The 13,467-nt window shown below is 41.9% G+C and overlaps 1 protein-coding gene across 2 annotated transcripts in view; it reads left to right on the top strand.

The window, feature by feature from the left end:
- The window catches only part of EVA1A (eva-1 homolog A, regulator of programmed cell death), a 209,406-nt gene that overhangs the window by 55,727 nt on the left and 140,212 nt on the right, over positions 1 to 13,467 (top strand). For both annotated transcript variants that reach the window (XM_086745806.1, XM_086745805.1), the window contains exon 2: positions 2,893 to 3,107. In XM_086745806.1, the coding sequence (XP_086601932.1) occupies positions 2,893 to 3,107 (215 nt within the window). The remainder of the gene's footprint in view (positions 1 to 2,892; positions 3,108 to 13,467) is intronic.

Below are 13,467 nucleotides of genomic sequence, written 5' to 3'. Positions count from 1 at the left end.
TGGTAATATGAAAGGCATGCTCTAGGATGGCTGTTCTGACAGAATAATTGAATATTCAGAGGAGACAGTAGAGTCTTGACTGCACTTTGTTTGTATTTCTCTGGCTCCCTAATAGGACAGAGAAAGTCCTAATGCAATGGCGTAACAGCGTGGAAAGTTGGGTTTAATATTTTGTGTTATAATCTGGTTTTGTTTGTAGTTTGCTTTTGCTGATTCCCATTTTGTATGATTGCCTTACTTTTGAGGGAGAAGAGCTGATCTGAGTCCAGGACTAGGTGTCCAACATCACACAGAGCATGTATTCTACTGGCTAGGAAAGGAGATGCATTCCAGTAGTTAATTTTATCCCAGAGCACTTCCTTGAACAAGTGAGCTAAATTACACAGTGCTGTTCCCTGATCTGATGCAGCCCTGTCACTTACTCTAATTATTTGGGCTGTGTCACAAGCCTTTTCCTTATAAGCAAAGACTGCCTTGGGGACTTGGAAATTAATATGTTGATTTGAGTAAATATCTATTTGGCACACACCTTGAGGCACTGCAGACAGAACTGCTAAATATAGGCCGTACTATTTTGGAGAGTAAGAGGAAGATGCTGGATATGGCCTTAGGGACAGAGAACAGGCTCTGGGAGTGTTTAGCTCCATGAAGTAAATACATCCTACAAATGTGTCTACTAGGACAGCTAGAGTTGATGTTGAAATGATTCTGAGCAAGCCACGTGAATTATCTCAAAACACATGAATTGTGCTCCCCTGTGTGCATTATTGTGTCTTGGATGATGAATGTGAGGAAGCAGTGCACCTTGCAGTGATGAAGGGTAACTGCATACCAGGCTGACCCCTCAGTACAGCAAAGATGCTGAGAATTTAGAAAGAGTCCCTTTGGCTGCCAAGAAGGGTACTGGAACAGATGATAAATAATAAGAGACTGAAGAAGCTGGTCTGTTAATCTAGTAAAGTAAAGAATAAGGAGAATGGGATCTAATTACTATCTTGCAATACCTAAAGGTATAGAGGAAATGGAACCACTCTTTTCTCTGAAATGTACGATGAAAGAACCAGAAGGAACCAAAAAGAGTCCTAACATGGGAAATTCCAATTGCACGTAATGAAAAAATGTTTCACTGTGAAAGCTGTTAAGTATTGACACAGGTTGCTCAGAGAGTTTGTGAGGCTCCATCCTTGGAGATATTCAGAAATGGACAGGGCCCTGGGAAACCTGATCAAGATTTAGATGACTTGCAGAGGTACCAGCCTAAATTATTCTATGATTATGAGCCACCAAGAGAATAGTCACATTTAAGCAATTTTTTTAGAAACTAGTCTAAGATATACCTCAGGTTCCTTTTAGGAATTTGTCTAGGGATTATTTGTTTCTCTTGATGGTTTTGTCTTTCTTTCTATTCTACCTCCTAATAAAAGAGTTTACCATCAACAATTCAACGGTGCCCTGTCCCTATTTTCCTTTACCTTTTCTTAAAAGGACTGTGGGATTGCTGTGGGTAGACTTGTGTTGGTGGCCAGCAGTGGGAAAGGGACTTCCAAAATCATTACAGAAGGAAGTCTGTAGGGTTGAATGGGACTTTGTCTGACACTGATGTGGGACATTCTATAGATGCTCTATATCACCACCACAGTGTTTTCCCCTCATGTGTGAGGGTGGCAAAGTCAGGATTTGTTTGGCAGTTGCCATGGTAACCTGACTGCACTCAACCCTTTAAACTCTGTGTAACTTTAATGAGACTTTGTCCCCATGCTTTGTTATTGTTAACAACTTTATTATTGTGGATAACGGCATCCTCTAACAAACAAGGAGAGATTTGGTTCTGCATACTGTTTTCCTTCTAAAAGGATTGAAACTTTGCAGAATTGGAGAGAAAACAAAGCTTTTGTGTCTGCACCTAGAACAGAAAGTGCAACCAGAAGAATTAAAATATTATATTGTGAAGGGAGATCAAAGATGTGACTGATGTACCATGATGGAATGTGACCTCATACAACCAACTGTAACCCCAGCTTTCCCCTTAGTAGCTCTGTGTCTGGCCCTTTCTTGCCCATGGTAATAAGTTCACAGAAAAAGTGATGTCGGAAGGAACTTCAGTTATGCAGTCTAACCTTTTGCTCCAAACAGGGTCAACTAGAAGGTCAGGCCAGGATTCTCAGGGCTTTATCCAGTAAGGTCTTGAAAACCTCCAAGGATGTAGACTGCACAACAACTCTGAGCTACCTGCTCCACTGCTTCACTGCCCTCAGAGTGAAAAAGTTGTTCCGTATACTCAGTCTAAACTCTCCTGTTTAATCTTGTGCCTGATAGCTCTCATTCTCCTACCATGCACCACTGTGAAGAGCCTGGCTCCATCTCCTTCATAAGCTACCTGTAGGTACTGGCAGGCTACTATTAGTTTCCCTGAAAGCTCTCACTTCTCCAGGCCGAACAAGCCACTTCTTACAGGGCAAGTGCTCCAGCTCCCAACAATCTTGATGGCCCTCTGTTGAACTCACTCCACTTTATTGAAGTCTGTCTTGTACTGGGGGGCCAAAAATTGCATGCGGTATCTAGATGTGGTCTAAATGATGAGTCTGGCTCAGCTGTGTTTCCCATAAACTTAACAGATGTGCCAATGTAAATAAGTGGTATGATTGGACTAAGATTTTGGAGCATCTGAATATTGCTTCCAGTAAGGATATATAACATGGCTGAAGGCCAAATCACCAAGCCTCCCCCCCCACCCATGTCATTGTCTCTCTTCTTTGCACGTGTATGAGATGAGTAATAAAATCTGCATCCCTCATTGCTATTTAGTTGTGTGTTTGTTAGACTGTACTGCTGTAAATTACCTAAATATTAGCTACCTTTCACTAATGATGGTTTTTGTCATGGATTTTGCAGGTTACATATCACAAGTACTAAAGAATTACACTGACCATGCCTGCGATGGAGAATATGTCTCCCTGAGATGTCCTCACAGAACCACCATCAGCATCCAGTCTTCTTTTTACGGCCGAATTGTACCAAGTCATCAGATGTGTCCTTCTCGCTATCCTCACTCCTATGCCACTTTAATTAAAGAAGATGTTGCCTGTTCAGTTGGCACTTCCCTTCAGGTATCGCATGTTAAACTGGATCTGTTCATTTTGGACTTCATCTTTCCTTGGCCAGACAGCAGCTGTCTGTGCTGGTGCTGCATCGACCTGTATTAAGCAGTGCTACCCAGCATGGGAACACTAATGTCTCACACAGCTTGGTGGATAATTCGTCTTTGTTGTTTAGACAAGACTGAATTAGATTTTGCTGATGAATTTCTTAGTTTTACAGCAACTCTAGACAATAATACAGGAATGTGGTTGAAACAGAATTACACTGCAAGACCACATTATGTTTGACTGGATTTGAAGATTTTTTTTTTTATGGTTTTCTTTCCCAATGGTTAGTTTTTTCAACACATTCAGAAGTTGCTGTGGTGTTCTTTTTACTTCAGAACTGATCCTATTTCAAGAGGCTTTTACTTTGGTAACTTGAAACCCAGAGAGAATCCTTGACTTTATTTCTGTCTCATTTGGCTCTTAGGCCACTGTAAGTGATCATGAATCACTTAAGCATCATGCATCACTTAACCATCATACATCACTAACTTCCCAAGCATCAGTAGTTAATCAGCCCTGTCCATTTGTGTAGGGGCTGCTGACTATATGTATCCTCCCAAGAGTGCATGTGACATCAGCAAATCAAAGGATTACTTGGAAGGTGCCAGTGTTACTCAACTGCCAGTAGGAACAATTAAAATTAGAAACACGAGTTGGCTGATGTTGTTGAGATGAATGGGGTCTGCTCCTGTGCTCGAAGTAAGCACAAGTCTTTCCATGTGCAGGATTTGAGACTGTGAAAATTTTTGGGCAAGGATCTCAAGCATTTAGTGTGTTTATGGCTATGAATCAATAATAACTCATAATATAAATTTATAGTAGAACTAGATTAATGAACCCTACAGGGCTAGTGAATAATTTCTTTTATAATTTGGCTAAAGGGCAGAGTTTCCCACATCACTTCTCATTCTGGCATCCAGGGTTTTTAAGAGGAATTTACAGCTTTTTTTTTTTTTTTTTTTTTTAAAGTTGATATGAATGCTTTGGCTTCCAAATGTCAGTGGTAAATTCTCAAGAAATTGCATAGGGTTGGTGTTTGCCTGTAGCATAACCCTTAAGCTGACAGAACGTGGACCGAAGATTTTGGCAGAGGCTAGCCTTTCCTTCTTTCTTTTATTGATTTACTGCAACATTTACTTGAAACATTTCATTTACCAGAACGATTGATAGCTACGTGTGTAGCCTCGTCCCTTGTGGGTGAGTGGCCCACTTAAGGCATCTGGAAGAACTTGAGAACAGGGAAGATATAACCTTTGGCTTTCCATGCCATGGTTTTATGTGCAGGAGGGATTTAAAAGAAATCCTTCGCTGCCTGGCTTAGCTAATCATGTTCTCAGAGCTGTTACCCATTAGCTTTCCCTCCAACACATACAATGGCTGTAATTCCCTGGAAACATTCAAGGCCAGGTTGGATGGGGCACTGAGCAACCTGATCTGGTTGGAGATGTCCCTGCTCCTTGCAGGGGGCTTGGACTAGATGATCTTTGAAGGTCCCTTCCAACCCAAACCATTCTGTGATTCTATGATAATTACAGCTCCCCTGTTTATCAGTGAGAATTGTGTTCCCTTTAGGCAGTCTTGCAGCAGATCTCTTGTAGAGTACATTTGTTACATGACTGAGACCAGAACACTCTTATTCACTCAATTTTGGGGATGCAGATGTGCTAGGGAAGTAGCTCACATTCTCTGTTCTGCCACAAATTTCTTGAGGGACCTTGGGCAAGTTCCTGCGTCTCTTTGGAGAAGATCCACAGTACCTCTTTGGTGTCCCCAAATGTGGCTTTGATACCTCAGTGTGCTGTGCTTGGCCAGGGCAGCTTGACTCTGAATGCCAGAGATGAATCTTGTTTTCTTTCTCAATCCTGGAGTGGGTGAGGCCTCTCTGAAGGGTAAGCCAAAAACTCCGCAAGCTCAATGGCGAGCTGCCTGTGGCTCCCTGATTGGAAATGCATATATGTAGGAAAATTGGAAAGTTGTAGACAAGAAAATTGCATGTATTTTTGTGGTTTTGAAACTCAGCTATATGGCTGCTATAGACTGGATCAATTGTGTGTGTATTCTCATTGTCAGTAATTTAAAAAGTCAGCCAAACCAAACCTTTCAAAATTAAGTACGTAAAAATCACTGTGGCTAATCAAACCCGTGACTGTATAAATTTGCTGCTTCTCTGGAGAGAGGTCTGGAGGGAGTGTAAGGGGCAGTTATTAATACCATTCCCTGCAAAAACTACCTGTGAGTAGCAGCTAATTCCCATTTAGAAGCTCTCTCCCCTGTAAATGTCCAGTTCAGACATTGTTTCTATGTTAAAAAGGGAAAAGAAAGGGTTGATTACACTGAGACAATCACTACTAATCCAGCCTTATGTGTTTGGCTGCCAGGATCCCTTGCTTTAGTCATCTGTTTTTGTTTGAAATTAAATGCAGACCACTTGGGAGAACGTGTCCCAGACATTAAGGCAGTGACCCCAAACTACACATTTTTGTTTTTCTAACACTGTAATGTCAGATTCAGTGGGAGATTTCCAAATGCACAAAGAATTTGGACATTCAGACTGGGATTTCAGTTTTGATGTGGTTGGTCTCTTATTAACTTTTACAGCAAGTCACACGAATATGGAGAGATCAGAACAGCAAAATAAAGTTATATTGAAAACCAGACATTATTTGCTTTTCAAACAGCTCCTCCCACTCCCCCCACTCCACTCAGTTTCATGGGGGAGCTCAGAGTTAGCACAAGTCACATGAGATATGTGGCAGGATGGAAACAGAGATTTGTGCTGTATTCGTGAAGCACCTTTGAGATATTTTGAAGATGGAAGTGTAGAAAATTCCCACTCATCCTTTAATAACAGAAGCTCATTTAGGGCACTAGTGCTGTTAATTAACCGTCTGGTCTGGTATTTGCTCTTCTGTACTTTCCTTGTGGAGTCCTGCAGAGGTTATTCCTGACTGGGAAGTGATGGAGAGAAATATCCTTGCCCCAGCCAGAAGGGGTGGATGTGGGATGGAGAAGAGGAACATCTGGAGCCCTGGTGGCTTTAGTAAAAAGGACCCATGCAGTGCAAACTGTCCTGCCTTGGCAGAAGACATCTATGTGGAGGAGCTTTATGGTGGCTGAACCATCTCTTCTCTTGCTTGTGGATGAGGAAGAGCAGCTGCCAGGACCAAAATCTATTCATCTTTCACCCAGAAAAGTAAATCCTTGAACATTAAGGATCATTTAGGCGTATTGAAGTCATGCCACTGACAATGATTGGCAGTATGTAAGAGGGTGTTTATCCACACTGCATAATTTATGCAAAAAGATGAGTTGTATGCCCACTAGAAAGTCCATACTGTCAAAACAGGATGTTAATTTGGGTCCTGAAGAGCAGAGCTGCGTTAGCATGGTCATGTGTCTGTTGGTGTCTTTGTGTTTGGAGCAATTGTGCAGGTGCAGTTGGTCTGAGCATGCAACATAAGAATTTTGAGAGTTTGAAGCTTTTTGGTACATCTGTGCATTGTGCTTTCACAGCATTTTTCTCTTGTCTGTGTCACCCAGATAGGGTTGGTCAAGCCCATTTTTAATCTGCCCAGTTTTTGATTTTTTAGTGTGAGACTATGGAGAAGAAGCTAAATTACATTGCTGCACAGCAGGGGGTGATGCAGGAACATCCCGAGACAACTGTTACTCCAAGGAGATCTGCTGGGGACCATCCTCATCTTTATCCTCTCCCTTATGCAGTGTTTCTCTCACCTGTCACACTACTGCCAACATTTGCACTTTCCTTCCATGGGGACATCTCATGAGATCTTGCCTCTGGGGAAATAAGGAAGCTGACAAACAGATAGAGCAGCAGTGTATGTTTCTTCAGATGAACACATAAATGCTGGCACAGAGGACAAAGGAGAAATAGAAGTGTTAAGTATTCTGTGTTGCCTAATGATAAGTGCCTCCTGATAAATTAATCTATTTAGTAAGAAACCTAGACACTCCTAGCTGAGCTCACAATGCCCAACTTGTGTCTGCAAAAATACATGCAGGCAAGTTTATATTTGAAGGAGGCTGCTCAGCTGAAGAGGAGGAGGTTTGAAGTAGCTTACTTATAAAACTTTCCATAGCTGCCCATTCCTGGATCAGTATTCCTGAATGTCACTTGTTTTCAGCAATAAAACACTCAAGGTCTATATGGAAAACTGTTCAATAGTTGGCCTAAAATTATGGCTTATTACCAGAAAACTGGATTACACTTTACAGCAGATTACCTGCGATATTCTCATTTTGGTAAATTGACAGAAAAGTAAAACCACAGCTTATTTGGAAGGAAAACAGGAAGCCCTGGAGCAAAGCTTATTTAGAAGGAAAATAAAAAGCCCTGGAGAGGCACTTGCCCATTGTGTTTCTGCTCCCAGATATTTGTCAAAGACATTGTGGGCTAACTTCTGTCTTCATATATGCACGTACTGAAATCAGCAGGAAACTGCTCTTTGGCGGGCAGTGTTTTGTTGTGTGACTTATTTCCCTGAGAGGAGCTGTGCTTAGAAGATGCTCTGGAGCCAAGTCGCACCTCTCCTTAGAAAGATTAGCTCATCTGGGGAGGGAGCGTAGGTAGGGCCATTGGCCTGGGTCTCTTTCAACACTCTCCAGGACAACCCGTTGTTGGTGACAAGAATCACTAGTGCTGCTGGTGTGGTATTTCCTTTTGTCCTTTAGGCAAGATACAGGACACCTTTGCTGCCAGCGACTCGACTTGCTGTCACTCCAGCAGCATGAGGCCGCCATACAAAAGGGCAGCAGATTCCTTGCGTGCTAACCACAGGATTCCCTGAGCCCTTCTTACCCCTTTTTTATTTGCACCTACCAGGAAGGTTTCTGTGACAAAGAGGAGCTGATCTCTTTGGTGACAGAAAGATGAGATAAACTTTCCAGTAGCTTCACAACTTTCAAAGTGTGGGCCACTCATTGATGACAAAATGAGGGGGCTGGAAAGTAGGGGTGTGTGTTATGTTTCTGAAGAGGGTTTTATTTTCCCCAAGTGTTCTGGATTGGCAGTGTGGCAGAGTAAAATGCAAAGTAGAAGAAAATAATCCAACTGCTCTAGCTTTCTTGGTAAGCCAGGGACAGTGGCTCCTGCCATGCTGAGTCACAGGATAGTGCATGGTCCCACTGATGTAACAGCTGTGAGTGGCCTCAGCAGGAATGAGGGTCCCACTGTGTTGGCACTGTACATGCTCAGAGAAAAATTATCATGGTCAAGGGGAAAGAGGCAGGAAAATCATAGAAAGGAAGAATAATGGTCATCAGTACCACATTATTACCACTGGTCATCAGAACCCACTGTTTGTCATGTTAGAAGGTCTCCACAGCTTACAGACAGTTTGAACAAGGGAAGTTTCAGTCGCAGAATGTCAGTGAATTAAAGAGCAGTTTGGGCAACTCAGACTATGTTAACTGATTTGCAGAGGATGGTGAGCAGTAAGCTCAGGGTCCAGAAGAGGTTACTGCAGTGCCGAAAATACTCTTAAAAATCACAGAACTAGTGCAGCTTCATTCGTGAATCTTGCCCAGGACAAAATATAACTCTGGCAAGCAGGTCCCCCAGCTAATTATTTGCAAGCAGAAGAACTGCTTGATGCAGAGGTCATAGATAATCTCTAAACTGCTGTATCTTTGAAATCTTTGGCTTGACTGAAGTAGCTCATCAGAGCAGTGTGGTTATGTAGCGCAGAAGAGGAGACACTGGAGGCAGAGGTGGCCAGTGCAGCCTGTCTCCCTGATGAGGCAGCACAGCTCCCCTGGGTGTAAGCCTCCTAATGCTTTGTTTACTCTAAATTTAAACTTTCCAAGTCATGGGGCTTCCATCATTGCCACTAAGACCCTGCTTGACAGTATAAGGGTTTGCTCTCAATGATTTTTTTTTTCCACTTTGTGTTTTAAGCTTTCCCTTTCTTTAATCCCATGACTTTTGGTTATGCATCCTTTTGTATTTCTTCAGCCTAGACCTCCTCTCCCTTTGAAGTTGACCCCACATACAGATTAAGTTTCCCACCATTAGGAAATGTAGGTAATGGTTAATTAGGTGATATTTGTAATGCAGCTTTTATCAGGTCCTTCTATTTGCTGAGCATATTCCTGCTCTTTGTGAATCACTGTCTCTGGACTCTTTCAAGGCTCTGACAGAGAAGCTCTGGTGAATCTTGCTGTTTTGTTTTAACATCCAAGCCCACTGCTACTTGCCCTACTGCCCTGCTGGCGTTTACTGCTCCCATTGCAGAGCTGGTGAAAGGGAAAGTGTGCCCGGTTTTCAGCTCTTTATTTCACAGTCTGGTGTGTTAATGTGAGTCACCAAGTGTGTGGGCATAGTTCCCTCCGGCTGACCCTGCTGTGAGTGTTGCAAGGACCATGGGAGAGTGATAAGAGATAGATAGCTAGTATCCAAAAGCTGCCATAGATCAGCAGTCAGGATTCAGGGCCTTTGATCTCTTCTTCATGTGATGCACAGATTGAATGTGGTAATTTGGGCAATGCTGAATTACTTTCTGGAGGAGCAGGCTGGGAAGATTGCTTGATGAAGCCATAGGCAGGTGACCATCAACAAGGATTTCCACTTCCTCATGTAGTCTGTCTTTCCCTGATGCTGATCCTTGGAAAATCCTCTTGCTCCATGGGCTTCAGTAATTTACGTGAATGAATAGAGATGAATGGGCAATCTCCAGATAATTGTAAAAGGGACCTGTAAATAAGTTTGCAACTTAAAATTACTAAGTTTATAGTATGGTTTAAAGTAAGACCAGCATTCAGGGGTATATAAAACAATATCGAAATTCAAATAAAATGGGACCCATAACTATTATGAATGCATTGTGGTGTGTGGCTTCATGTGGAGAATTCATGCTGCCTTGTTTGTTGTATTTACTTCTTCTCATTGCAAAACTCATGGAGGTGCACCAAATATAATCATTGATATAACTTCATCATAACGGCTATCTGGGTTGAATTTGGCCTAAAAATGCTTAATCATATTTTAAAAAATTACTAGTATCTTCTTGTGTAAAATTCTTAGTACAAATCCCTGCCCACCTTCATTTGACTGCATGCAACTCTGATCCATTCATGAAGTTTGCTCTCTGAGTTATTCAACTCAGCAACATACAATTTGGGCAATTATTTAGTGGGGTTCCTCTGTGTAATTTCATGCCTGACTGACATGCCCTGCAGTCATCGTTATGTTCCTTTGATGATGGAGGCTGTACAGAGAGCAGCCCTGTGGCAAAATCCTAGTTCCCGTTGCGTTTCACCATCGGCTTCTATGGGTCCGAAGTTTCACTCTAAGTGTGTTGAATCTATGAACTACTACAAGGGACTAAGAACTGAGATAAGTTTAATTGCCTTGAGTGTTAAGCTCAGTTGTGGTTTAAGTGTGCAAGCGAAGCACTTCTTGAAGAGTGATTTGAAGAGACAGAATAAAAATGAGTGCACCCTGGGGAATGGCTGAGGACAGCCTTCTTGCAGAGCTCGCATCAAGTTCCAGATTTAAAAGGTTGTTATCTAATGAGCACAAGCAATTACTTAGCTAATGAGCACAACAAAATGAGCACGAGAAATGTGTTTCATCTGCAATGCCCACTAGAAAGATATGGTTTTGAGCTTGAGGCTGCCCTTGCTTTAAGACCTGGGTCACTGCAGTGAGATTAATCCAGGGCATAAATCACAGGGGTTAGATTAGTGTTTGTTTTACTTGAATTCACATTTCTTGCTTTCTTATCTCCTCTAAATCTTGGAGCTTCTTAACTCAATCATGAACCAGAGAATGGAATGGGTTTAAACAGCCACAGCTTCCCTCCTGGGCACTTGTCAACCCTCAGGCTTGATTTACCACTGGAACGCAATTATAAAATCGCACAATGCAATTAATGTGTCTTCCCTTCTCTTTCATGCCAGACAGGAATTCCTCCTCCTTCTTAATTTGGAGTGCTTTTGATAATACAATCTAATCCAACGTGACTTTATTTTGCTTTAGTCAGGGGTCTACAAGACGACAATGATATAAACAGCTGATTATATATCCCAGTTAGGGATGATTCTGTGTGCCTACAACTACTTCTATGCAAGTTCAGATTGTTCATGTTTGGTTTTGTGGTTGCATTTTCCTGCCTTTACAGCTGACCGTGACAGAATGATTTGCCTGAGTTTTTCAAGCTATTAATCAAAAGCCATGTGAGCTTGGGACATTCCCTCACAACCAAGTAAACCCACAGCCTTTCTGGTGTCAGTCTAGCTGATCACCGGCAAATATTTCAGAAGCGACATCTGACATCTGCCAGAGCTCTGGTATTGCCTAGAAGTGTGATTTTTGAGAGCAAGACCAGAAAGCCAAGGTCTTGGTTTGTAAGGGCCCCTGCAGACACCAGATACACTGGACCCGCAGGGAAGGTGCACCTGTAGAGGATCATCTTGTCACACATGTTCTGAGGCTGAGGTTTTCAAAGAGGCTTCTTGTTGGCTCTGTTGCATGGTGTTCAAGAAGATGCTGGTATATAGCGCATATTGATGAAAGCAGTGGTGAAGAAGATTTCTGTATATGCAAGGATAGGTAAAAATTGTATGTACAAGTTTTTAAGTTAATGTTAGGGCTGGTGTAACATCTTCATTCTTTATTTTTAGTCAAGAATGTGGCACAGTCCACCTTTTCTAATTTTCATTCAGTTTTTCCTGATGTATTTCACTGAGCCTTGAACATATTTTTTTTAATTTTACTCTTAATGGATCTATTTAATTATGTCTAAGACTTTACTCAAACAGTCTGAAGGAAATAAGAAATCTTAATGATTTTTTATATTTTCAGGAAAATTGTTGCTCTTCGGGGGAGGCACATTAGAATTACATGAATGAAAAGGAAATATTGATTTCTCTCTCCCCATGAAATAACATCTCAGAGTTATGGCTATTGTCAATTTAAGTTTAAACTGTAGCTAAACATGAAAACCAATTAGTAGAAGGCATATTGAGCCTCAAGAACACTTCCCATTTTCTACAGTCTCACAATGGCATAGATAACTTTTGCTCCTTAATTTAGGTACAAACTTCTCCCTAGGGCTCTACATTGCTTTGCGTACTGCAGAAAGTAAACTTGGAAGGTTTCATTTATGTGGAATATATGGATGAAGGAAGAGCTGCCAAAGGTTAGAGCAGAACAAGATGAGGTGGCAGTACCTGTAGGCTGCGCATGTTCATCGTTCTCTGAGGTTGGTAATTGCCTTCGCTCCTGGTGCTGAGCTTAGGGACAGATGAACAAGTGCTGCTTAGACATAGAAGCTGAGGTTTTCAAAGAGACTTTTTGTTGGCCTAACTCAGTGTCTACTGAAATCCAAGGTGTTTTTCCCACCAGTTTTAGTAGCACCTGTTATGCAATACTGAAGGCTTTTAAAGTCTCACTCCTCTGCTATGAACAAGTTTGTTGACCAAAAACCTGAGTCTGCTGCATTTGAGGGGAGAAAACTTCCTTTGTTGTAAAGAAAACGTTCAGGGTGCTGCTTCTTTCCCTTTGCTCCATATTCTTAACACTAGTTGGGTGTAAACACAGCCGTGGCTGTCCAGTACAAGCAAATCCTTTCAGGTCCGCAGTGATTTGGAGAGGATTTTTCTCTACGTGAAGCACTCAAGAGTTGTTCGAGTTGTTCCTTGCCTTTTGAGATCAAAAGAGGTATCTGTGTAGAGGCCTCGCTTAAATTCCTTTGCAACTCATTGGATTTTACATTAAATTAAATTTCACATGCTGAGTAAGCAGTCAACCCTTATGAGTCTAGAGGAAAGAATATGCTCTTTCTATGCATTTTAATGTGATGGTCAAGTTGGGGCTAACGCTCCCAGGCACCTCCTTCAGTGTTCACCTTTCAACCTTTCCATCCTAAGCCCTGTATTTTGAAATGAGATGCCTGCATTTTATTACCTTTGTAAGTGGAAAACAACAGCATATGTTCTCAGCTTGCTAGGAAAGGCCTGAATTGTCTTGATTTGAACTTTAAAATAAAGGTCAGGACTTGAGGCAGACATGAATTCTTGCATGTGTCAGCCCAAAAGGTGAAAGCTTTAGGAAGTTATGAGCAAGCTCAAATGAGGCAGTTTCAAATTGCACTAGAAACTGGAACAGCTGTTGTTCCTGTTGTTCAAAGGGTGACATTCAGAATTAGAATGCTAAGATCTTAGATATTATGTTCAGGGAGAACTCAGAAATAGACAGTAGTCACTGAGGCAGTGAGAATTGGTTTGGGTGGCATGTGCTACATGGAGCGGCCTTTATGTTAGTAAGAGGGATAAGATTGTGGGAAAACCCATCGAGGTG

The sequence above is a fragment of the Chlamydotis macqueenii genome, chromosome 3 (assembly GCF_036417535.1).
Source record: "Chlamydotis macqueenii isolate bChlMac1 chromosome 3, bChlMac1.mat, whole genome shotgun sequence".
Taxonomy (NCBI): Eukaryota; Metazoa; Chordata; class Aves; order Otidiformes; family Otididae; genus Chlamydotis; species Chlamydotis macqueenii.
This window is presented reverse-complemented; position numbering and strand designations above follow the sequence as displayed.